Source organism: Trichechus manatus, unplaced genomic scaffold (assembly GCF_000243295.1).
Source record: "Trichechus manatus latirostris isolate Lorelei unplaced genomic scaffold, TriManLat1.0 scaffold00009, whole genome shotgun sequence".
NCBI classification, from domain to species: domain Eukaryota; kingdom Metazoa; phylum Chordata; class Mammalia; order Sirenia; family Trichechidae; genus Trichechus; species Trichechus manatus.
Window position 1 is genome coordinate 2,347,875 of NW_004443945.1, and position 23,551 is coordinate 2,371,425.

A 23,551-nucleotide genomic window follows, 5' to 3' on the forward strand; every position below is an offset into this window, starting at 1 on the left:
ACCATCAGGCAGAATTGACTCCATGGCAACAAACAACATTTTAAATATATATATATTTGTCTCTTTAGATTTAGCGGGTCATTTCAGCATGTCTTCTCTAAGTGGTTAATATGTGTCATGTGCCCTTGGGAGAGACACAAAAGTGAATGAGCCCAGGCTTCTGCACTGGGGGATGAGAGGAGAGCTTGATATGACCCTTCAAAGTACTGTAATTGAGCCACCTGGATATTAGGATGAGCTGTGCGCAGAGGGAGCTGTGTTTCCAGGCAAACTACCACATATGCCCAGAGAAGGGGCACCAACCAGGTTAGAAGTGAGGCTTAAAGGACAAGTAGTAGCTGGTCAGGAGAAAAATTGAGTGTGAAAGGAGAGGAGAGCTGTTATGGATTGAACTGTGTCCCCTAAAAATGTATGTCAACTTGGCTAGGCCATGATTCCCCATGTTGAGTGGTTGTCCACCATTTTGTGATCTGATGTGATTATCCTATTTGTTGTAAATCCTAACTTCTATGATGTTAATAAGGCAAGATTAGAAGCAGTTATCTTAATGAGGCAGGACTCTATCTACAGGATTAGGTTGTATTTTGAGTCAGTGTCTTTTGAGATATAAAAAAGAGAGAAGTGAGCAGAGAGGAGAAGGACCTCCTACCATCAAGAAATAGAGCTGGGAGCAGAGCGTGTCCTTTGGACCCAGGGTCCCTCCACTGAGAAGCTCCTAGACCAGAGGAAGATTGATGACAAGGACCTTCCCCCAGAGCTGACAGAGAGAGAAAGCTTTCCTCTAGAGCTGAAGCCCTGAATTCAGACTTCTAACCTCCTGGACTGAGAGACTAAATTTCTCTTGGTTAAAGCCGTCCTCTTGTGGTATTTCTGTTACAGCAGCACTAGATAACTAAGACAGGAGCATTCCAGGCCAGGGCTTTGGACCAGCTCATTCTGGTTCGAATCCCTGCTGAGAATTTGCCTTTCTGCCCCAGAAATACTGAATCAGAATCTATGTGTTACCAGGATCCCCAGGGAATCACCTATAAACCATGTTCTAGGCAGAGAAAATAGATTGAGCAAACGCTTAGGAAAAAAATAGCACAAGGTGTGCCTGTTTCGGGTGGAGTCGGCAGGTGTTTCAGATTCCTTGAGTTTAGGAAAAAAGAAGTAAGCAGGCCCCAGGGTGTCACGGGCCTCCTAGGCCAAGCTAGAGACCAGGAGATGGAGGGCTGTGGCCAGGGTTACGTGATTAGATTATCGCTCCACCAGCTACAGGTGGACAGTGGAGTAGGTGGGAGCGAGACTAGAGGCCAGGAGGCCACCTGGGGGCTGTTGCCAAGATTCAGAGGGGATGACATGACCTTGAACCAGGAGCATGCCAGTGGGATGATCGCGTGTGTCATCATCACATGGGATATCTATGAATAGCCGAAAGGAAAATTTATTTTATTCTTAGCCATATTGTGTAAGATCGTACTGTATTCTAAACAAGATCAGAAGTCATATGAAATCTACCCTTTCTTCTAACATTTTTAACCTTAGCATGTTTCTATTTTTAATTTATATCATAACAAAACTCTTCTAACTTTCCTTCAGAAGCAATCAGGAGTTTGGTTTCTTGGATCACTCTCCTCCCCCAACACACAATGTGTTGTCCAACTTGGAAGTCTGAAACGCTTTATAAATTCTAAGTCTATATCTTATATGGTATCTGAATGGCCAGTTGACATTTTTATGTCATAAGCTTGCTTTTTGTTACTGTCATAGTCCACTTGTCTGTAAATGCCTTCGTCTGCTTTCCAAATGCCATGACTTCTGCACTGATATTCACACTTGTGCTGCTTTGCTGGCAGTGACTTCAAGCCCTTTAGGTCTTAAAATACTTTTCTCTCTCCTCTCTACCCCTCAAAGAAGAAGCTTGTCTGGGGTCTGGCTTACTTAGGTGGTAGCTTCATTTCTTTTAAATTTGTGTAGATTTAGTGAATTATAAACCAAACCAAACAAAACCAGAAAAGAGTAAATCTGGCTTAATTTTAAAAGGGCTTCTGGAATCAGCTGGTTTTGAGAGAAACGATAGGTAGGCATGAATCGGCAAATAGTTTAAGGTAAACTATTAATAAAACACCACTGTGATATAATACAGAAAGGAAGGACTGATACCATTGCCTGTTTTAGATTATATGGCTCTAATTTATGTAGGATACAAGTCCTGGCCAGCCGTCAAGTTTGGGCTAAAAGCCATGGCAAAGAAACCAACAGCAACTTCAGCCAGTGGGATCATCTTGTATTGTGCTGGTAAACCATCACCGTTTGTTAATTGTAACTTGGAGCACCTTGTTTTCACAGTAATTAACTAGTATGTGATTTTTCATTTTCCTACCAAGTACCAGAGTCACTGTGTGTTTTCACAAAGCACAGTTGTTACAGAGGCATCATGCCTCGCTTAGGCTAACAAGCCTTTACCCTTCAGAAATCTAGCAAATATTTACAGCACTCTGCCTTTTCAGCATGTTCTTTGTGGAGGGGACAACGGGGCCCCCACCCCCCGAGACACAGGCTCTTCGAGGCATTTGCAGCCCTTCCTAGCATAACTGTGAGCGGCAGGATTTTTGGTTAATGGAGTAGCCCATCATGTCTGTGGCCCGTCTTGTGAGGGGAAGGGAAAGAAGTGAACATTTAGTGAGCATGGGTGCTGTGCGAGCTATTTTATATACATCAGCTCATTTGATAATGAGGCTCACCCTGCCAAGCAGAATGTGTTCAAAATGTATACATGCTTTCTTTTTTATCTGTATTATGTAAATAACCGGTGTTGAATTACTTAACGCTCTAAGTTTGGAACCCTCACCATAAAAGCGTGTCCTGGTTGATTTCTAAAGTTAATCTGAGGCAGGCTGTATTATAAATAGAGGAAGGGGGTAAATCATGACATGGATGGAAGGTTAAAAAAATTATCCCATATTTATACTTCTTGTTGTTGTGTGCTGTCGAGTCAATTCCAACTCATAGTGACCCTGCATTTGTACTTAGTGCTCAGAATTTGTTAGGGAAAAAAAAAAAACTCGGTTAAAGACTTCTGCTCAAAGGTTTTTCAGAGCAACGTTCAAGGACTATGGAGAAAAGTGACCTCTCTCTCCTCTCCTTCTTTCTTAGATACATTCCACCATTGATCTGGGGGAAAAGTGGACACATCCAGACAGCCTTGTATGGGAAGATGGGAAGGGTGAGGTCACCACACCCATACGGACAACGGAAGTTCATCACCATGGCTGATGGAGCCACTTCTACCTTCGACCTCTTTGAGCCGTTGGCGGAGCACTGCGTTGGAGGTGAGCTAGTTTAGGGCGCCTGATTGGGCCAGCACTCAGAAGGAGGACTGGCTAAGGAGGGAACACAGTATAAGTGCACATGCCACCAGCTCTATATATTGCATCGCGGGGCTGTTAGGAAATCAGCTGAGATACGTCACTTGGGAGCAACCTGCAGGGATTAGCTCCAACATGAGCTTGCAAGGCACTTTGTAAAGCTCTTAAGATAGCAGTGTTGATTGCAATTATTTTAATCCTCTTCAGGTAAGGAGATAAGGGAGAGCTTAGGATCCAGGCCCTCCCATGCTTTTGTGGATAACAGCAACAGAAGTCTGGACTGTTCTCCGTGCTTTATATATACTATTATCTCATTTAATCCTCACACCAACCCTGTGAAATAGATGCTACTGTCATCTCCACTTGACTGACAATGAAGCTGAAGCTTAGCTAGGCAGGGGAGGTTGGTTTTGTTAGTTAACAGTAGGTAACAAAGGCTCTAAGAAGTCCTCAGCTCAGGTTTCCATGGACAAAAAAAAATGCATTGAGGTCATATTTATCATGCAAGGGTCTGGGACATCTACTTCTCAGAAACAATAGCTCCAGTTTCCATTGCTGCTGGATTTGGGCATTCCTCTATCCAGCCTTCACAATACCCATTTACCCGATACCACTGAGTCGATTCGGACTCATGGCGACCCTACAGGACAGAGTAGAACTGCCCCACAGGGTTTCCAAGGCCCTAATTCAGAAACAGATTGCCTCATCTTTCTCCCGCAGAACGGCTGGTGGGTTCGAACCTCCGACCTCTGGTTAGCAGCCGAGTGTTTAACCACTGCACCAACAGTGCTCCTTAGCTTACACTGTAAACACTCGTAAAATGCTAGATAATGGGGACTTTTGAGGAACTGGAGTTCAGTGACAGCATCCTTTTGAATGTCTCTTCTACCAGAAGAGAAGCATGTCTTTTAAATTCCATAGTATTCAAAGGTATCTAGATTTTTGTTTAAGAGCTCAGTAAATATTTATGGATAAATTCCAGTGAACATATTACAACTCTCAGTTATTTAAACTGTGCTGAGTAGCTAGTGACAAAGTTTTAATTTATGTTCCCTCTGCCTGGAATGCTTTTCCCCAGACGTTCACATGGCTGCCTTCTTGTTGTTAATTCAGGCTGCGGCTCAGCTGTCACCTCCCCATAGGGACCGTCCTTGACTACCCTACCTTGTGTTTGCTTCCCAGTAAACCCATTACGCCATCCAGCTTTATTTCTTCATGCTAACTATTGCTCTTTAAACCTATTTGTGTAATTGTTTATTATCTGTTTACTAGAATATAAAAACCCCAGAGTCCAGGAAGAGGCTTCCAATAAACAGTCACAGAAGGAATGGATAGATTCAAAGTTTGGAAGTTCACACTGTGTTTATAAATCTTATAACTGGTCTTTCAAATATTTATTTCTCTAATATACCCAGTGTCTTAGTTATCTAGTGCTGCTATAACAGAAATACCACAAGTGGTTGGCTTTAACAAACAGAAATTTATTTTCTCAGTTTATTGTTTTTAGGTGCCATCAAGTCGGTTCCGACTCATAACGACTCTTTACGTACAATAGAATGAAACACTGCTTGGTTCTGCGCCATCCTCACAATTGTTATTATGCTTAAGCCCATTGTTGCAGCCACTGTGTCAGTCCATCTCCTTGAGGGTCTTCCTCTCTTTTGCTGACCCTCTACTCTACCAAGCATGATGTCCTTCTCCAGGGACTAGTCTCTCCTGGTAACATGTCCAAAGTATGTGAGACAGAGTCTCGCTGTCCTCACTTCTAATGAGCATTCTGGCCATATGTCTTCCCAGACAGATTTGTTCATTCTCCTAGCAGTCCATGGTATATTCAATATTCTTCACCAACACCATAATTCGAGGGCGTCGGTTCTTCTTTGGTCTTCCTTATTCATTGTCCAGCTTTCACATGCATATGAGATGATTGAAAACACCATGCCTTGGGTCAGGTGCACCTTAGTCCTTAGAGTGACATCTTTGTTTTTTTAACACTTTAAAGAGATCTTTTGCAGCAGCTAGAAGTCCGAATTCAGGGTGCTGGCTCCAGGGAAAAGCTTTCTCTCTGTGTCGTCTTTGGAGGAAGGTCCTTGTCTCTTCAGCTTCTGTTTCCTGGTTCCTTGGAGATCTCCATGTGACTTGGCATCTATCTTCCCTTCCCTTGACTTGCTTAGTCTGCTCCTTTTATATTTTGTAGGAGATTGACTGAAAACACACCCTACACTAATCCTGCCTCGTTAACATAAAAAAGACAACCCATTCCCAAATGGGATTGTAACCACAAGCATACAGGTTAAGATTTACAACACATATTTTGGGGGGGACACAATTAATCCATAACACTCATTAAATTTTTTTTCTCTTATTTTGAATGCTTTTACTTCTTCCACAATTAAAACACAAAATTTAATTTGGCCATCTCCCTTCTTGGAAATAGGACCAGAGTGAGAAACTGGAAAACATCAAAACTTTGATTCTCTGTTGTACTTGCTCATGTCTTTCTGTTGCCTCCACCCCTTCCCAACCTCCAACACTGACCCAACCTACACTGCAGAAAAGTGAATGAAGATGGTTCTGGGGAGGGCAGTTTTTTTGTTTTTAAACAAATATTTATTGAGGACCTGCTATGTGCCAGGCACAACCATAGATACTGGGATGAACACTAACGGTAAAAACAAAACCTCTTGCCTCGTGTGGCTTACATTCCAGTGGTCAGTGTACCCAGGCCACCATGACAGGTTTTCATGCAAGGGTTGGGGTCGCTTTTTCTCTTGGAAGCCCTGGCTTTTTTCTCTCTTTTTTTTTTTTTGGTGCGTTAGGTAAAAGTTTACAAAACAACGTAGATTCCTGTTAATAATTTGTACATGAAGCGTTTCGTGGCCTTCGTTTCATTACCCACAACGTGTCAGCACTTTCCTCATTTCCGTCCTGGGTTCCCCATTTCCTTTTGTCCTGATTTTCTACCATTTCCTGCCTTCTCATCTTTGGTTTTGAGCAAATGTCCTTTTGATCTTGTATAATTGATTGTTCTAAGGAGCACATTCCTCTCGGGTGTTATTGTTTATTTTTTGGGCCTGTCTATTGTTTGGCTGAAATGTGGTCTCCAGGAATGGCTTCAGTTCCAGGTCAGAAGGTGTCTTAGGGCTGTAGTCTCATGGGTTCCTCCAGTCTTTGTCAGGCCAGTAGGTCTGGTCTTTTTTGTGAATTTGATTTTTCGTTCTACATTTTTCTCCTGGTCTGTCCAGGAGGGAAGACAGTATTTACATTCAAGAAAAATGCACTGAGAAAAGCAGCCATTTTTTCCCTTTTACTTTTTTTTCCCTGACTACAAAAGAATTAAGTACTCCTTTTAGAAAATTTGGAAAATACAGAAACATTTAAAGAAGAAAATAAGAATCACCCATAATCCCACTACCCAACATACCATTGTTAACATTTTCTTTCATTTCCTTCCAGTTCTATGCATTGTTTGTCTAAAATTTGAATTAATGTGTATACTATTGTAAATTATGTTTTTAGAAGTCTAAAAATCTTCAAAATCATAATTGTAATGATTGCTTAATATTCTGTGATGTGTTAAATACTATAATTTAACCATTCTTCTATTGATGGATGGAGTCCCTGGGTGGCTCAGCTGCTAACGGAAAGGCTGAAGGTTTGAATCTACCCAGAGACACCTCAGAAGAGAGGCTTGGTGATCTCCTTCCCAAAAACCAGCCATTGAAAACCCTATGGAGCACAGTTCTACTCTGACACACATGGGGTCGCCATGACTTGAAGTCGACTCAGTAGCAACTGGTTGGTTATTGTTTACATTTTTGTCACTATAAATAATTCTGTGATGAGCATCCTTAATCATAAAATTTTAGGCAAGATTTCAAGAATTGGAATTACTTGTCAAAATTTATAAACTTGTAAAGGCTCCTTATGCATATTGTAAAGTTGCTTACTAATTCGCATATCCTTACCAGCATTAAGAATTTTTTCATTGTTTTTATCTTAACTTTTGGAAGGGAAATTAATGATCAGATTTAATAACCTAAATACTACTTTTCTTTTAAAGAAAAATATGTATTCGTATTTTTGAATAGGGTAATTCATGCCCTTGATAGAAAATTCACAAAGCACTAAAGAATATACAGTGAAAGTGTAAATCCTTCTCCCACCTCTGTTCTGCACCAAGGCCCCTCCCCACTGGGACCAACTCTTAAATTTCTTGTGTATCCTTCCAGAGCTAGTGGACGCATTTATAAACCTATTGTTGTTAGTTGTTGTCAAGTTGATCCCAACTCATGGCAACCCTGAGTGTTTCAGAGTAGAACTGCTCCATAGGGTTTTCTTGGCTATAATCTTAACGGAAGGAGATCATCAGGCCTTTTCTTCTGAAGCACCACTGGATGGGTTCAAACCACCAACCTTTAGATCAGCAGTTGAGCACAAACAGTTTGTACCTCCTAGGGACCTTATTTATAAAGCTAGGTATCTGTTTTCCTCTACACAAATGGTAGCATATCATAACTCTTCTACCCTTTGCTTTTTTTTTTTTTCACTTAATATATGTTGGAGAGTTTGCCATACCAGTTTTTTTGTTTTTGTTTTTTAATATTATTGTTGTTGTTGAGAATCTACGCAGTAAAACATACACCAGTTCAACAATTTCTACATGTACAGTTCAGTGACATTAATTACATTCTTCAAGTTGTGCAACCATCCCCACCCTCCTTTCCTGAGTTGTTCCTCCCCCATTAACATGAACTCACTGCTCCCCAAATCTCCTATCTAATCTTTTGAGTTGCTGTTGTCAGTGTGATCCCATGAGGATAGATCTTGAAAGAGTACAATGCTCAAGGCAGACATTTTTTACTAGTTAAGCTAGACTATTGTTTGGTTTTAAGAAGACTTCAAGGGATGTTTTCGGTTTAAGGTTTGGAGATTATCTCAGGGCATTAGTTTCAAGGGTTCATCCACCCTCCGTGGCTCCAGAAAGTATAGAGTCCATGAGAATTTTAAATTCTGTTCTATATTTTCCCCCTTTTGATCAGGATTTTTCTATGGAAACTTCGATCAAAATGTTCAGTAATGGTAACTGGGCACCATCCAGTTCTTCTGGTCTTGTGGCAAAGGAGGCCATTGTTTGTGGAGGGAATTAGCCACCATTCCATATCCTTCTCCTATTCCTGACTCTTCTTCTTCCTCTGTTGCTCCAGGCAAATAGAGACCTTGTGCCTTGGGTGACTGCTTGTAAGCTTTTAAGACCGCAGGCACTATGCATATCATTTTATATGAAGATGTCTCATTATTTTTAAGGACTACATAACATTTCATCATTTGGATATGCAATAATTTACTTAGCCAGATGCCTATTTCTGTACATTTAGGTTGTGTTCAATCTTTTGTCATTACAGTCTATCCTGGCAAAAGGTTGAACACAAGTATATCTGTAGGATATCTGTATATCTGTACAAGTATATCTGTAGGATAAATACCTGAAAGTAAAATTGCTGTGCAAAAGAATCTGTGCAAAAACTACTTTTCCTTTTTTTTCACTCATACATTCACTCAGCAAGCATTTACCACCAGTTATGTGTCAGAAAGGAGTTCCTGGATGGAGGTTTGAGTCCACCCAGAGGCACCTTGAAAGAAAGGCCTGGCAATCTACTTTCCAAAAATCAGCCTCTGAAAACCCTATGGAGCACAGTTCTACTCTGACATGCGTGGGGTCACCATGAGTCGGAGTGGACTTGACAGCAACTGGATACGTGTCAAACGGTACTAGGAGCTAAGGATACAAAGAAGTATCTTTTCTACTTGCGCTTTCAGGAAAAGGCTAGAAATCCTTAATTAATCCCAGGTTGGAACTCTGCAGACCAGTGCTTCTCAAAGTGTAGTCCACAGCCCAGTGCTGGTCCATGAATCGTTTGTTATGTTTGTAATGAGACAAGAACAGAAACTGAAAGTAATGTTGGGAAATTGTATAGCAGTTCAACAAAGTAATTTTATGTCTGTTGAATCTAATAATTAAAAAACTGAGGCTTATACTTTTTTTCATTTATTTTTCTAGTAATGAGTTTTTATTGTGTTTGTCAAAAATATCTGTCCATCAGCCCCATAAAACCAAATGGGACTAATGAGGTACAATAGTCCAGTGACAAGGGCCAGACGGCAGAAGGGGACAAGGAAGCTGGTGATAGGGAACCCAGGGTTGAGTAAGGATATTGTTGATGTGTTGTGAGATTGTTAACCATTGTCATAGGGCAGCATGTGTAGTAACTGTTAAATGAGAAACTATTTTGTTCTGTAAGCCTTCATCTTAAGTGAGAATAGCAGCACAACTGGAAGAGCATAGTCGATATCACTGAACTGTGCATGTAGAATTTTGAAATGGTGTATCTTTGGCTATGTGTATTTTCACCAAAAAGAAAAAGGTTGAGAAGTTAGAGGGTTGACATGTTGTGGGGTTGTTAACCAATGTCATAAAACAATATGTGTACTGCTGTTTCATGAGAAACTATTTGTTCTGTAAGCCTTCACCTGAAGTACAATAAAAAAAATAAAAAATTAAAATATCTGTCCATGATGGGTACGAAATTTTAAAAACCAGCCCTTCACCATAGTTTGAAAAGCATTGATACAGACAGCTCCAGCTAGAAGAGACAGATCATGTTTCCCAGAGAATTGAGTGGAGAGATACATGTTAAGTTCTCTCCTCCCATTTTCTAAGTCAGTGAAGTGTAATTGTGTCCATTATCATGTCTCCATTTATTGGATTCATTGGGTTCGATTTCTCCATCCTGTAGATGACGTCACCATGGTCATCTGCCCTGGAATCGCCAATCACAGTGAGAAGCAGTACATCCGCACCTTCGTCGACTACGCCCAGAAAAATGGCTATCGGTGTGCCGTGTTGAACCACCTAGGTGCCCTGCCCAACATTGAACTGACCTCGCCACGCATGTTCACCTACGGTAAGCACTGGGCATGGCCAAGTGGATGGAGTCCCTCCTTTTTCTGGTTCTCGCTGCTGCAAGTGCACTGCTTCTTCTGCTTCTGCCTTATTTTTAAGTTTAGAATGTAGGCACTGTCTACAAGAGCAAGCAGAGACTAGTGGGGCAGGAGAGATGGCGGGGCATATGCTATGACAACAGCCAACCTGTATTGGGCATTCATGATGCCAGGCCTCACATCAGCCTTTCCATCTCATAGAGGCAGAAACTGAAGCTCACAGGAGAAGGTATTTCCCAAGGTCCCCAGCTCATAAGTGTCAGAGCAGGGCTGGGAGCCAAGTAGATTGGGCAGCTTGGCTTACTCCTTTTACTGCTCTGCCATCCTGATGCTCATTCCTTGGGACTCTAGTGACAGGGTGGTGATGAGGCAAGTGAATGTCAGCAGGAAGGGAACCTGACACATTTGCAACTCATTGGATTTCAAGTTCCTTGAGAACAGGAACTGGACCTCATAATTAGAGACATGCTTTCTGACTATAATTGAAGCCCTGCAGTAGCTGAGGCTCTGTCTTCTGGACTGCTTACTCATTCCTGGTTCCATTTTATCTCTCCCTTCAGATTATATATGCACACATAAATTATGAACACATAAAATATTTCTAAATATGCACAAACATTTGGGATGTCTATGACCAAATATATTGTAATATGTTTTAATGGGAAACAGCCTACGTTGTATCTATAATCTCACCCTAACTGTAATGTTTTATTTCTTCATTTCATCCTTCCATTCTGTCTTTATCTATGTGTACATGTTTTTATTTAGTTGGCAGTCACCGTGTATATATCTATGGTGGCTTATTTAACATAAAGATGTGTGGTCATTATATTTAATCTTTTTAAGAGCCACATTGCTGCTGTCACTCTGTTATAGTTTATTTAACCATTTCTCTTTGTAGGGCATTGAGGGTATTTAGAGTTTTTCAGTATTTTGAATAATGATGCTGTAAATATCTTGTACATAGAATTTTTTTTCTTCTCTTTAATGACATCTTTGGAGTAAATTTCCAGGAATGGGTTATGAAGTTGACATTTTTTTGTGCTCTTGACGCATGTTATCAGATGGTCCTCCAGCAAGGTTACCCCAGTTCACGCTGCCATTTATAAGCGAGTAAGGGTGTTGTGTCCTGCAGGGACAAGGTGGGGTGTAACAGGTGCTCGGTGCCAGGTGTAGTGTAGTGTTTCAAGTCCATTTCATCCTTTGCATTCACTGCCACCCTCCAAAGACACCCACTTTACAGCCGATTCAACAGCAATTAATACCTATTCTATTCAACAGTGTAGTCGGTGGCTTTAAGATATAGGTGAATGTTTAGATTTATAGATGACACAGACACACAGGGAATAGTAAATCCAGAATTGGATCCAAAAGGCAGAAACAGGTAGGATCTAACAAAGGTGGAAGTGATGGAGAATAATGATAAAATCCTGCACTTGGACATAAAAATCCATCTGTACAAGTAGAGAATGAGGAGGCATGGCTTGGCTGCAGGGCATGGGACAGAGACTTAGGGATACTATCTGACAGTACGACGTGCCGACAACAAGACCAGAAATGCCAGCGAGGGCACTTTCTGTGTGCCAGGCGCAGTGCTGCTGTCTTACCTGAGCACAGTTATCCCTTTCATCTCCATGGCAAGCCCACAAGACAGGTAGCAACGTTCTCGTGAAAAACGGAGGCACAAAGAAGTAATTGGAGCAAGAGCATAGAGCCAGTAAGTAGGAGAGCTAAAATCGGAGTCTGTGTCTGGCTGCCCCAGCCTCCAGTATCATCTCAGAACTAATAGAACAGCCAGATCTCCCCAACCCAAGAGAGCTGTGCTGTAGACCAGGGACACAGGAGGCTAGATTGGGAGACATCACCGCACCAGGTCAGGGAAGTCTCGTGGTCAAGGGAACAGAGAAGAGTAGGCTCAGCACGGGACATGATCAGAGGGCAGCTAGGTCAGAAGGCAGCCTCAGGAACCAGCATTGCCTCACCAGCTGTGTAGCCTTGAGCAGCTTGCTGACCCTGAGTTCCAGATTCTTAGCTGTAAAGGGGTTCCAGTGAAACGTGGGTGACTAAGGGCTTTGTAGGCAGTTCGTGCCTAACATGTAGTAAACATTTATTAAATGTTAGGGTTATTTTTATTCAAATATTTGAAGGTCTATTAATGCTAACAAGAGATTGGCTGTGCTGTGCGTGGCCCAGATAAAGAAGTGCTATGCAGGGGGAGACAGGGATATCCAAAAAAATTACAACACAGGGTGGCGAGCGCACTCAGAGAGGGTGTGGTGAGTGTGCTGTGGCACCATGGAGACCAGCCTGACTGCTAAGGGAGGAGTTGAGTTGAGGAGGAAGGATTCTCTAAGGAAAAGCATTTGAACTGGGTCCTCAGTGGTGAGGATGGGTTAGAGCTCATAAACGAGAGGGGGGTGGGCTATAGGGACGACGATCCAGGCCGAATGACATGTGCAGCTACCTCTAAGCATGTTGCATTTGGAGACTGACAGGATTTGGGCTGGAGAGCTGGCCCTGGGCATGGAAGATTCATGGGGATTAGTGAGTCCATCTGGGGAGAGCTTCAGCCCTCAAAGTTTTAAAAGTAATTCACCTGTTTCCTTTTATTGTTGTTACATTTTGCTTCATCAGAATTTTAGAAGTAAATTCCTGTAGTTTGTTATGTTGTTGTTGGTTGCCATCCAGTCGGCTCCAACTCATGGCAGCAGAACGAAACGTTGCCTGGTCCTGTGCCATCTTTTGTTGGTATGCTTAAGTCCATTGTTGCAGCCACTGTGTATTTTGAGTGCTCTCCAAACTAGGGGCTCATCTTCAGCACTATACCAGATAGTATTCTGTTGTGATCCATAGGGTTTTCATTAGCTAGATTTCTGACGTAAGTCACCAGGCCTTTCTTCCTAGTCTTAGTCTGGAAGCTCTGCTGAAACCTGTCCACCATAGGTGGCCCTGCTGGTATTTGGAATATCAGTGGCATAGCTTCCAGCATCATAGCAACAAGCAAGCCACCACAGTACAACAAAGTGACTGACAAGTGGTGGTTTTAAATTATAGTTTATGTATTATATATATATATATATATATATATATATGTATATAGTCAAATCCTGATCCAAATCAGGCCCATATACACCCACTCTTCATTTATCCACATGGTTAGGTTCCAAAGACCAGGTCGTTATGTGAAAATAGGCATTATGCGAAAATTGAGGGTGATCACATCAGATCACAAAATGGAGGATGACTACATCATTACATAACTGCCAAACCACTGAGAATCACAGCCCAGCCAAGTTGACACATAACCTTAACCATCACAGCCTGGCATTTGTTACTGTCAGACTTACATCATTAATGCACCTAATAGTCAGATAGTAAATGTTTTGCTATTGTTGTAAATGTGAAATGTCGGATAACGAAGTGTTAATAAGTGAGGAATGGGTGTTTTGTAATTGTATGATAGGTTTCTTAAGCCTGTTTTAATCAGCTCTTCACTTTTAATAGGCCCGCAACCAAGTCTGCCTTCTCCACACGGGCTGACTGAGGGAAACATTCATGGGCTCTCTGGATCCCCAGGACATGCCACAGGCGCCATGGGCTCATATACCCCAAGTCTATGTGAGCACCAGGCACAGCACGGGCGGCCATCTAGTTGCAGAGGTACCCCAGGGCCTGCTAACCTCTGGGCAGCCCGAGTTCTGTTTGGAAGGCTCTTCTGTGGTCTTTATTTGGCTTCTCCTTGTTGTTTGGGTCTGGACCAAGACGTCACCTTCTCAGAGGGCCTTTCCCTGACTCCCCTCCTCCATCTAATGTTGTCCACCCATCCCCCATCATTCTCAATCGAATCTTCCTGTTTATATCCTTGAAGGCTTTTACAATTTGATGAAATTATGTAATTGTTTACATGTTTAGTATCTGTCTCTACATTGCAAAAATCCACTCCATTCCCTGTTGTAGCTCCCCAATGCCTAGAATCCTGCTTGGCCCATAGAAATTGCTCACTGTGTCAGTGTTTACAGAATACTGACTGAATGAGGACCAAGGTGACAGGTGTGAGGTGACAGTTTGCAGATATAAGGTGATACTTTACAAACCAGCGTGTGTCAGATGGGTGACCCTTATGGCTGTGTGAGTTCTCCCTGTGTAAACCACCTCACTCTTGAGCAGCTGTCAGGCTTCCAGGCACCCTGAAGACCCTTTTGGCCTCTTGAAGCTGTGATCTTGACCAGAAGAAAACTAAAAGGATGTTAACTTGAAGCCCTGTATCCTTCCTTGCCTGGCACACAGTCCCCTCAGAGTTCTCTTTCTGAAAGGGTTATAAAAGTTATTTTTCCATTGATCAAACCAACTGCTTCAAACTGTGTAAGCATTAATCTCTTATTATTGGACATCTTCTCAGATATCACTAGAAATTGTTAAAAACAGATCTCTCCTGAACAGAAGAGATAATTATGTATTCTTGTGATTTAAAAACCTTCATGTTGCCTTTGAAAGGTAAATTCATTAAGGAAAATCCTGCATGACAGTACCTGTTGCCCCCAAGTCGATTCTGACTCATAGCGACCCTATAGGACAGAGTAGAACTGCCCCATAGAGTTTCCAAGGAGTGCCTGGTGGATTTGAATTGCCGACCTTTTGGTTAGCAGCCGTAGCACTTAACCACTACGCCACCAGTGTTTCCTGCATGACAGTAGTTACCGTTTATTTAGCATTAACACGTGCCAGGCTTGCTGCTGAGTGTTTACATGTATAATTTCTTTTGATCGTCACCACCTGGGAGATAGGTATGAGTATCCCCACTTTATAGATGAGGAGGTTGAGGCTAAGAGAGGTTAAGTACCTATCTTAGTTATCTAGTACTGCTGTAACAGAAATACAAGTGGATGGCTTTAACAAACAGTTTAGGAGTCTGGAAGTCTGAATTCAGGGTGCCAGCTCCAAGGAAGGCTTTCTCTCTTTGTCGGCTCTGGGTGAAGGTGCTTGTCATCAATCTTTCTCTGGTCTAGGAGCTTCTGAGCACGGGGACCCTGGGTCCAAAGGACATGCTCTGCTCCCGGTATATTTTATTGGTGATATGAGGTCCCCATGTCTCTCTGCTCGCTTCTCTCTTTTATAGCTCCAAAGAGATTGACTTAAAACACAACCTAATCTTGTAGATGGAGTCCTGCCTCGTTAACATAACTGTCGCTAATCCCACCTCATTAACATCATAGAGGTAGGATTCACAAGACATACATCAGATGGTAAAATGATGGACAATCACAGAATACTGCGAATCATGGCCTAGTCAAGTGGATGCACATTTTTGGGGGACACAATTCAATCTGTGACAGTACCTTACCTGGGGTCGCACTACTAGTAAGTGGCAGAACCAGGATTCAAACCGAGGTCTGTGTGATTCTTAGCCTCAACTCAGTACCTCTGGTGTGGTGTTCATTTCCTATTGAGAATACTGTTCAGTATAATCTAGAGGAGCAGGAGGATATTTGAACATTTAAAGAGATTTTTCCCTCACTTTGCTGGTGGCAATCATTACTATTTTTATTAATAACTGTCACTTATATGGAGCCCTGGTGGCACAGTAGTTAAGAGCTTGGCTGCTAACCAAAAGGTCAGCAGTTTGATCCACCAGCTGCTCCTTGGAAATCCTATGGAGCAGTTCTGCTGTGTCCTACAGGGTCACTATGAGTTGGAATCGACTCGACGGCAATGGGTTTATCACTTGGAGTCCCTGGGTGGTGCAAACGGTTAATGCATTTAGCTGCTAACCAAAAGGTTGGCGGTTTGAGTCCACCCAGAGGCACCTTGGAAAAAAAGCCTGGTGATCTACTTCCAAAAAATCAGCCACTGAAAACCTTATGGAGCACATTTCTATTCTGACACACATTGGGTCACCATGAGTCAGGGTCGATTCAATGACCACTGGTTTTTATAAAGCACTATTCTGAGTACCTCATACGTATTATTTAATTTCAGTTGTCCCCCTTTTACATATGAGAAAACTGAGGCATAGCAAGGTTGACTAACTTGCCTAAGACCACAAAGCCGAGAAATGGGTGATCCAGGTTGTAAACCCTGGCAGCGCAGTTCAAGTCTATGCTCTTGAACAATGGTCTACATTGTCCCCCATGTGAGAGAGCACATCTTGCTGATACTTCTAAGGAATAAGGAAATGGTCCCCAATCAGATACCAGTTAGGTTTGCAAAAGAGCCTCCAGGAGCCTCTCAGAGCCACAGAATGGGCCCAGTGGGTTTGCTTGCTGACCTTTCATTCATCCAGCATCCTACAGTGTTCATGGGGCCAGGCCCTGCAGTGAGGATACAGGAAGCTCCCAGGCTAGAGAGGAAAAGCTCACCGTCTAGTCCGGGGGCACGGGGAGAGGTTGGACACAGCCACAATCAGTCTAAGCTTATTGATTGCATTTGTCCAAAGAGAGTATTTACCAACTGCAACCTTTTCAAGGACAGGGGTCAGAGTTTAGTTTTTAATATTTATGTTTATTTTTGTTACTCTCTTACATCGAGTATATCACTTCAAGAGATATGCTCAGTAAATGCCTGCAACATGGAAAGAGCCTGTGGTTTAGAGGCCAACAAACGGGGGTTGAGAGGAGACGTTTAAAAGAGAAAAGGTGGAAGTTTACTTGAATAGTTACATGGACCTCACCTCTTTATCAGTTTCATACAGCTGACCTCATATGCACTTTTGCAAGGGCCAATTTGAGAAGCTGTGCTTGTTGGGCACAAAATTCTTTCTTTTTTGAGCCCAGTCTGAGTTTTGACTCTGTATACAGGGACAACCAGACCCCAAGCAGTTATCTGAAAGGACACAGTGCTTGCGTTCCAGCCGCCCAGCCTTCAGTACTGACCTTGTCAAATCTGGTGGCCAAGGCGTGGACATCACACTCCTCCAGCTCAAAGCCACTGTCTCCTATATTCAGAGTCAGCTCTTAAAATTAGTACTGGCAAGTTGCTTTTATTGTAGTACAACATGCTCTACTGGCTGTATTTTAACCATCTAAAAATTATTTTTATTCTTTAAAAAAATATTTCTTAGTACTTGCCTTCTTCATAAATCAAAAAATCTAGTTCATACATTTTTTATTAGAAAATATTAAATATTTCCTTTTTGATGAATTATAGTCCAACATTATATGACATTAGCTGATCTTACCAAAAATAAAATTTGAAACCATTAGAATGACTAGTAGAACCCACAAGGGTGAAATTTACCAAACTGTCTTTTAGATTTTCTTATTGAAATGGATACTGTACTGTATCCAGACCAGATACACAACCCTATCATGTGGACGAGACCAGTGAATAACACTTGGAAATGAAGAAAGATGTAGAAGTCTTCAAAAAAACAAATTTTGAAGTATGTTTATTTTCAAAAGCTTAACCTTTAATTGGAACACTGCAGCAATGGCTATGTTGGCTTCCTTTTTATTGGCCTAATTGATTTTCTAACCCAGACAGTGTTTGGAATGTGAATATTTTCATCAGTGATGCTGCAGGAAACTAGTAAAATCAGGACGCGTTCTGCTCCATCTTCCTGCCTTTGGCCAAATGCCTTATTCCAACAGTCTAGCATTCATGTTCAGAGCTAAGTGGAGCTGGATCAAATCCACCAGCCAAGGAAACGAACTGAAAACCAGAATTATCCAGCTTGTGGTTATTCTGGCCTCCGTTTCTGAAATTGACTCTTGAAATTTTATGACCAGAAAGTTTCATCTTTACTTGGAGAGACAAAAATTAAAAAATTAGGATTTTTTAAAAGTTTCTTTTTATATCAGGTGAAAAGGAATAAAAGTAACAACCTAGCTTGAACCTGCATGGGATAACTGTGTGCCTTAGGGTTAGAGCCTTCTAAGGACATAACACCAGTCTCTGACCAGGACACCTAGCTAGGGCATTCTGGCATGGAAAAAGGTCTCAAAAGATCTAAATTGCCTTTTCCTATGAGTTTAAACAGTGAAGAAGTGGGCCCTTCTCTCATTTCTACACTCTTGACTTTCTGGCTGAGAGGAGATACCTAAAATCCCAGCATTGTCTTCTGTTAGAGGAAGTGCTCCTTAACATCATACTGAGTTTAGTACTGACTTTTTTTGCTTTTCAGCTGTCTTTTGGAATCTTGAGGTAAAACCAGAAAACTTTGCTTTGCTTAGAGGACAGCATTTCACTCTTAGAAGAGAGGAAGGCCCCTTAACTGGAGTGGCTATATAATTCAGCATCCCAACTGGGACAATTTTGAGAGTGAAAAGGGACCTTATTAATAACTGCATCAGAACAACAGACAAACTACATAACTCCCTGAAGCAAACTAGGATATATGGTCACCCTACCGGCAGCATGCTATGGAGATCATCCATGATCCAAGACATCTCACCATAAGGAGTTGCAGACAGTTATTTTTCAGGCATTTCTGTTTTATTTCACTGCTCATTCACCTTAAGTCATTTGATAGATCATGAACATAGATGCTTCTATCAGCTTCTCATATCTACCATTGATGCAGATTCAATTTTGGATTGTATTCATGATTCCAGATTGACAGCTATGAACCGTGTAACCTCTGCAACAGTAGAACATTATAATGGCAGAAGGACACATGGGAAGGGAGGAGGAAGAGATGGGTGAAGAGAGAATGTGAAAGTGGCAGTAGTGAACTTGCAGAAGCTCAGCCATGTTAGTAAAACCCCTGGCGAGATCATCTGCTGAGAGTGGCTGAATAGTGGGATGGTGCGCAGGGGTCAGGAGCGGCAGGGGATGTGATGGAGGGTCATATAGAGAGCAGAATTGTAGAGACGCAGTGATAGGTTCTGCACTTTCAGGACAAGATCTGAATACTTAACCTTCAGCCAGTTTTAGGCCCTCTGTACCTTGGGAAGGAGTCCTGGGTGGCGCAAATGGTTAAGTGCTTGACCACTAGCCAAAAGGTTGGCAGTTCAGACTCACCCAGAGGCACTTCGGAAGACAGGCCTGGTGATCTGCTTCTGAAAGGTCACAACCTGAAAAACCCTATGGAGCAGTTCTACTTTGCATCCATGGGGTCACAATGAGTCAGAATCAACTCAATGGCAAATAACAACAACAAGGTACCTGGGGAAGCAAAGCCAAAAGCACATATTTGTGAAAATCTTTGTTTCAGAGATAAGGACAAGGCCAGATAATCTGATGAGCAAAGAGGGTCTCTCAAACTTTTTATTCCTACAGCTGTTTTCTTCCTGAGTGACTCAGCTTTGCATTAGCTTCCCCATAACTTGAAGAAATGACTCATGTACTTTGAAAATGTCAAGGTCTACTAGCTTCCACCCCCATGCTGTTAACCTGACCATATCATTCTCCTGCATTAAATTTAGCAGGAAGGGTACTTAAGTGCTTCTTTCCCGTCCCCAGCACAGTAACACTGGCAGGTATTGTATGTTTTTGTTCCACATGATTCAAACTTCCTTCTCCAGCTAACACCCACCATGTGCCAGCCCACGCCTGGCATGGAGGACACAGATGACTCAAAGTCTCCATCCCCACGGAACACCAAGTCCCTGGTGTTTTAGCCTACTTGGGTTAGCACCATTTGGGGAGATGGCTTTTGAGATAGTAGCTTTCAGGCAGATATTTTGTTGTCTTTCTTTAAGGGTAGGAGGTTGGGGAAAAGGCAGGGGTCTTTCCTGTTCTCAGTAGGGTAACCTTTCCTAGAAGGCCCTGTAGTACTCATCTCTCTAAGGCCAGGTGAGTGTCTCATATTTCATCGTGTCTTTAGAATTAGCAGCAAAAGATAAGATGTCTAAATCTTGTTACTGGTGCTAATCCCATAAGGATTAAATTCATAGGACCTCATTAAAGTCCTAGAATTAGAAAACAGATTACTGTAGCTCCCAGTAAAACAGTCCAACGAAGGGCCCCCAATCACTGATGGTGTTTGGGACCTGACAGCAGGTGGAGATCCCAGGGGGACCCAGTGACTTCCAGAAGGCTGGGCAGGCATAATGTGTCTGTGCCCTTCCCATGCCTGGGAGAGATCGGAGGTCTTCCTGAAACACCCCAGCAGCTTGTCCAGGATCAGGCAGAGCTGGCCTTTTATCCAAATCAAATGTGTTTGGATTTAATTAAATCAAGGCCTCCAAAGTGCCTCCACAATTAGCTGTAATTACTCCTCAGTCATGTAGCAAATCCGAATGTTGTAACTGCCCCGGTGACATGTGAGCGTCTGCTCTAGGTCTCACATAATTAGGGTCAAACCTGAGTAAAGATACATGACTCTGAAAGGGATCTGATGGTGAGAACATAAGACTGTTTATAGTTAACAGATAAATCCCCGCAGCACTATGGCTGACGTAGATTTGTGATACAGGGTAAAGGATCTGGCTTTAGACATGGGTTCAAAGTCCGGCGACAAGGTAAAGGATCTGGGCTTTAGACATGGGTTCAAAGTCCGGTGCTCCCACTCATTCACTGTGTGAGGTGGGGCAAGTCACAGCTCTTTACAGCTGTCTTGTCATCTGTGTTTCATGTTTAAGACCTTGCACAGGGCATGCAACATAGTGCATCTGCTCTTCTGTCCATTCATCTAGGTAATACTGATTTGAGTGCCCACTAAGCGCCTGCCCTGCAGATACAGTGGGGAACACGACCAATAAGACCTCTGCTTTATGGAGTTTGTAATCTCGTAGAAACTCATTATATGTTAGAACAAAACCTAAAGATATAACTAACTAGCCGAGGGATGAATGAAGTTAGGCAGGAACCCAAGGAAATGGGTGAAGTAAGGGTTTGAGTAGCAATTTAAAATAAGTCTCTTGGTACCATTCCCTATGCAGGCAAACAATGGCCCCAGCCAGAGCTGCACCAGCCACTGTGCTAATGAGTGAAATGCTGGGTATCTTTAGTGGAGTTGAAGCTAGTCTAAAGGGGTTTAAACATCTTTTTTTTTTTTTTTAATTCTTTATTTTGCTATATTTTTCAATTGGTTGGATTCTTATCTAAAAAGTAATATATGCACATGGTAAAAACATTCAAATAACATGAAAAGATGTGGAAACAGACGGTGATGATAGTTGTACAACATGGGAGATATAATTAATGTCACTGAATTGTACACATAAAAATGGCTGGAATGGCAAATGTTTTGTTATATATATTTCATCACAATACATTTTTAATAACTTTTATAAAAAGCATTCAATTAGTGCAAAAGTCTATATACGGTGAGTAAAACTAAGTCTCCCTCCCAATCTAGACTTCCAGTTCTCTTCCTCAGAATCGATGTCTGTTATGGTTTCTGTTTGGCAAATATACAGTCAGTTATATGTGCACATATAATCCCTTTAAAGCCCCCCATACATCCACGGGAGCCCTGGTGGTGCAGTGGTTAAGAACTACGGCTGCTAACGAAAAGGTTGGCAGTTCAAATCCACCAGTCATTCCTTGGAAACCCTGTGGGGCAGTTCTACTCTGTCCTATAGGGTTGCTATGAGTCAGAATCGACTCAACAGCAATGGATTTGGTTTTTTGGTTTGGATGCATCCATGAGATTGTACCTTCCCCACTGGTCTGCCCCTGGCTTTTGTCCTTGATAAGATAGCTCAGGGACCATTCCATCTCCACAGATCTGCCTCTACTGCATGCTTTTTCACAGTGGTGTAGAGCTTTATTTAACCAGACATCTCTTGATGGAAATTTAGGTGGTTTCCAGTCTTTTGCTGCTACAGACAGTGCTGCAATGAACATTCTTGTACATCATCACACACATTTGCAAGTGTGTCTACAGTATAAGAAAAACCAAACCTGTTGCCATCAAGTCAGTGCCAACTCATGGCGACCCCGTGTGTTACAGACTAGAACTGCTCCATAGGGTTTTCATGGCTGTAATCTTTACAGAAGCAGATCACCAGGCCTTTTTTCTGTGGCACCATGGGGTGGTTTTGAATTGCCAACCTTTAGATTAATAATCGAGTGCTAACTATGCCACCCAGAGACCTTATCTGCAGTATAAAATCCCCAAAAGTGGAGTTACTGGACCAAAGGTTTGTACTTATTAAAACATTAATAAATGTTGCCACATTGCTCTCCGAGGGCTATACGTATGTACACTCCCACATCACTGGACAGACCAGCGTACCTTTTACCCACACACCCCGACCCCAGTCCTGAGTGTTGTCAGACTTGTTGGTCTTTTCCAATATGAGCAGTGAAAAATAATTTCTAATTGTAGTCTTAATTGGCATTTATTTAACTATGAATGACATGCAGCATCTTTTCAAACTGCCCCTTTAAAAGACAACAGAGACAGAAAATTGAGTATTTCATCCAGCTTTCCTGTCAGTTAGCACCGTGATTGTCAAGGTGTGGCTCCTGGACCAGCAGCATCAGCCTCACCTGGGAACATGTTCAAAATGTATGTTCTTGGTTCCCATCCCAGACCCACTGAATCAGAAACTCTGAGGGTTGGCCCAGAAATCTGTGTTTTAACAAGCCCTCTGTTTAGGCCCAACTTCCAGATTTTCAGGTGGGACCCAAATTTTGCATTTCCCAAACCCATTCCCAGATGATGTTATACTGCTGGTCCAGGGATCACACTTTGAGAACCACTGGGCTAGAGCATCATTCTTGCAGTGACATTTAACCTCGATGCTGCTTTTCAGATTCACTCTTTAAAAGAAACATTACCAGAAGGCAATTGTATGTACTTAGGGCTTTAAAGCTTGTTTTTATTAGGTGATTGGTGAACCAGGAGGAAGTTCCTGGTTGTGTTGTGTGGGGCTCTGTTGCTAGCAGCGCATCCGCCCTCTGCAGAAACCCTGTTTTGAGGAAATGTTTGGAAAGCTACTACAAAGCTAACAGCCCTTCTTTAGATGCTTCAAAAGAGGCTGAGCAGCGCCCCCGCCTGTGAAAGTTGGTCACTGCAAGTAGAAGGGAAGGAAGTCTGAGAAGGAGTGGTGCAGAGACAGGAGGCTTCCTCAAAAAAAAATGCTTCATTATATTTGTCTGAGCTGTGAGATCTTTGTTCCTTAGATCTTTGGTTCTCAACCCTGGTGGCACATTGGAATCACCTGAGGATCTTGTAAAAGAATAGCCATGCTTGGGTCCCACCCCCAGATGTTCTGATTTAATTAGTCTGGTGAGGTTTGTTGTTGTTTTACAAGATCCCCAGGTAATTCTAAAGTGCAATCATGTTGAAGAACACTGCTTTAGAAAAA

General features: G+C 42.3%; 1 protein-coding gene across 5 annotated transcripts in view; it reads left to right on the forward strand.

Moving 5' to 3' along the window:
• ABHD2 (abhydrolase domain containing 2, acylglycerol lipase) overlaps positions 1-23,551 on the forward strand; it is a 118,876-nt gene that overhangs the window by 70,545 nt on the left and 24,780 nt on the right. For all 5 annotated transcript variants that reach the window (XM_023725936.1, XM_004370621.3, XM_023725933.1 and 2 more), the window contains exons 4-5: positions 3,139-3,314; positions 10,148-10,315. In XM_023725936.1, coding sequence (XP_023581704.1) covers positions 3,139-3,314; positions 10,148-10,315 — 344 coding nt within the window. The remainder of the gene's footprint in view (positions 1-3,138; positions 3,315-10,147; positions 10,316-23,551) is intronic.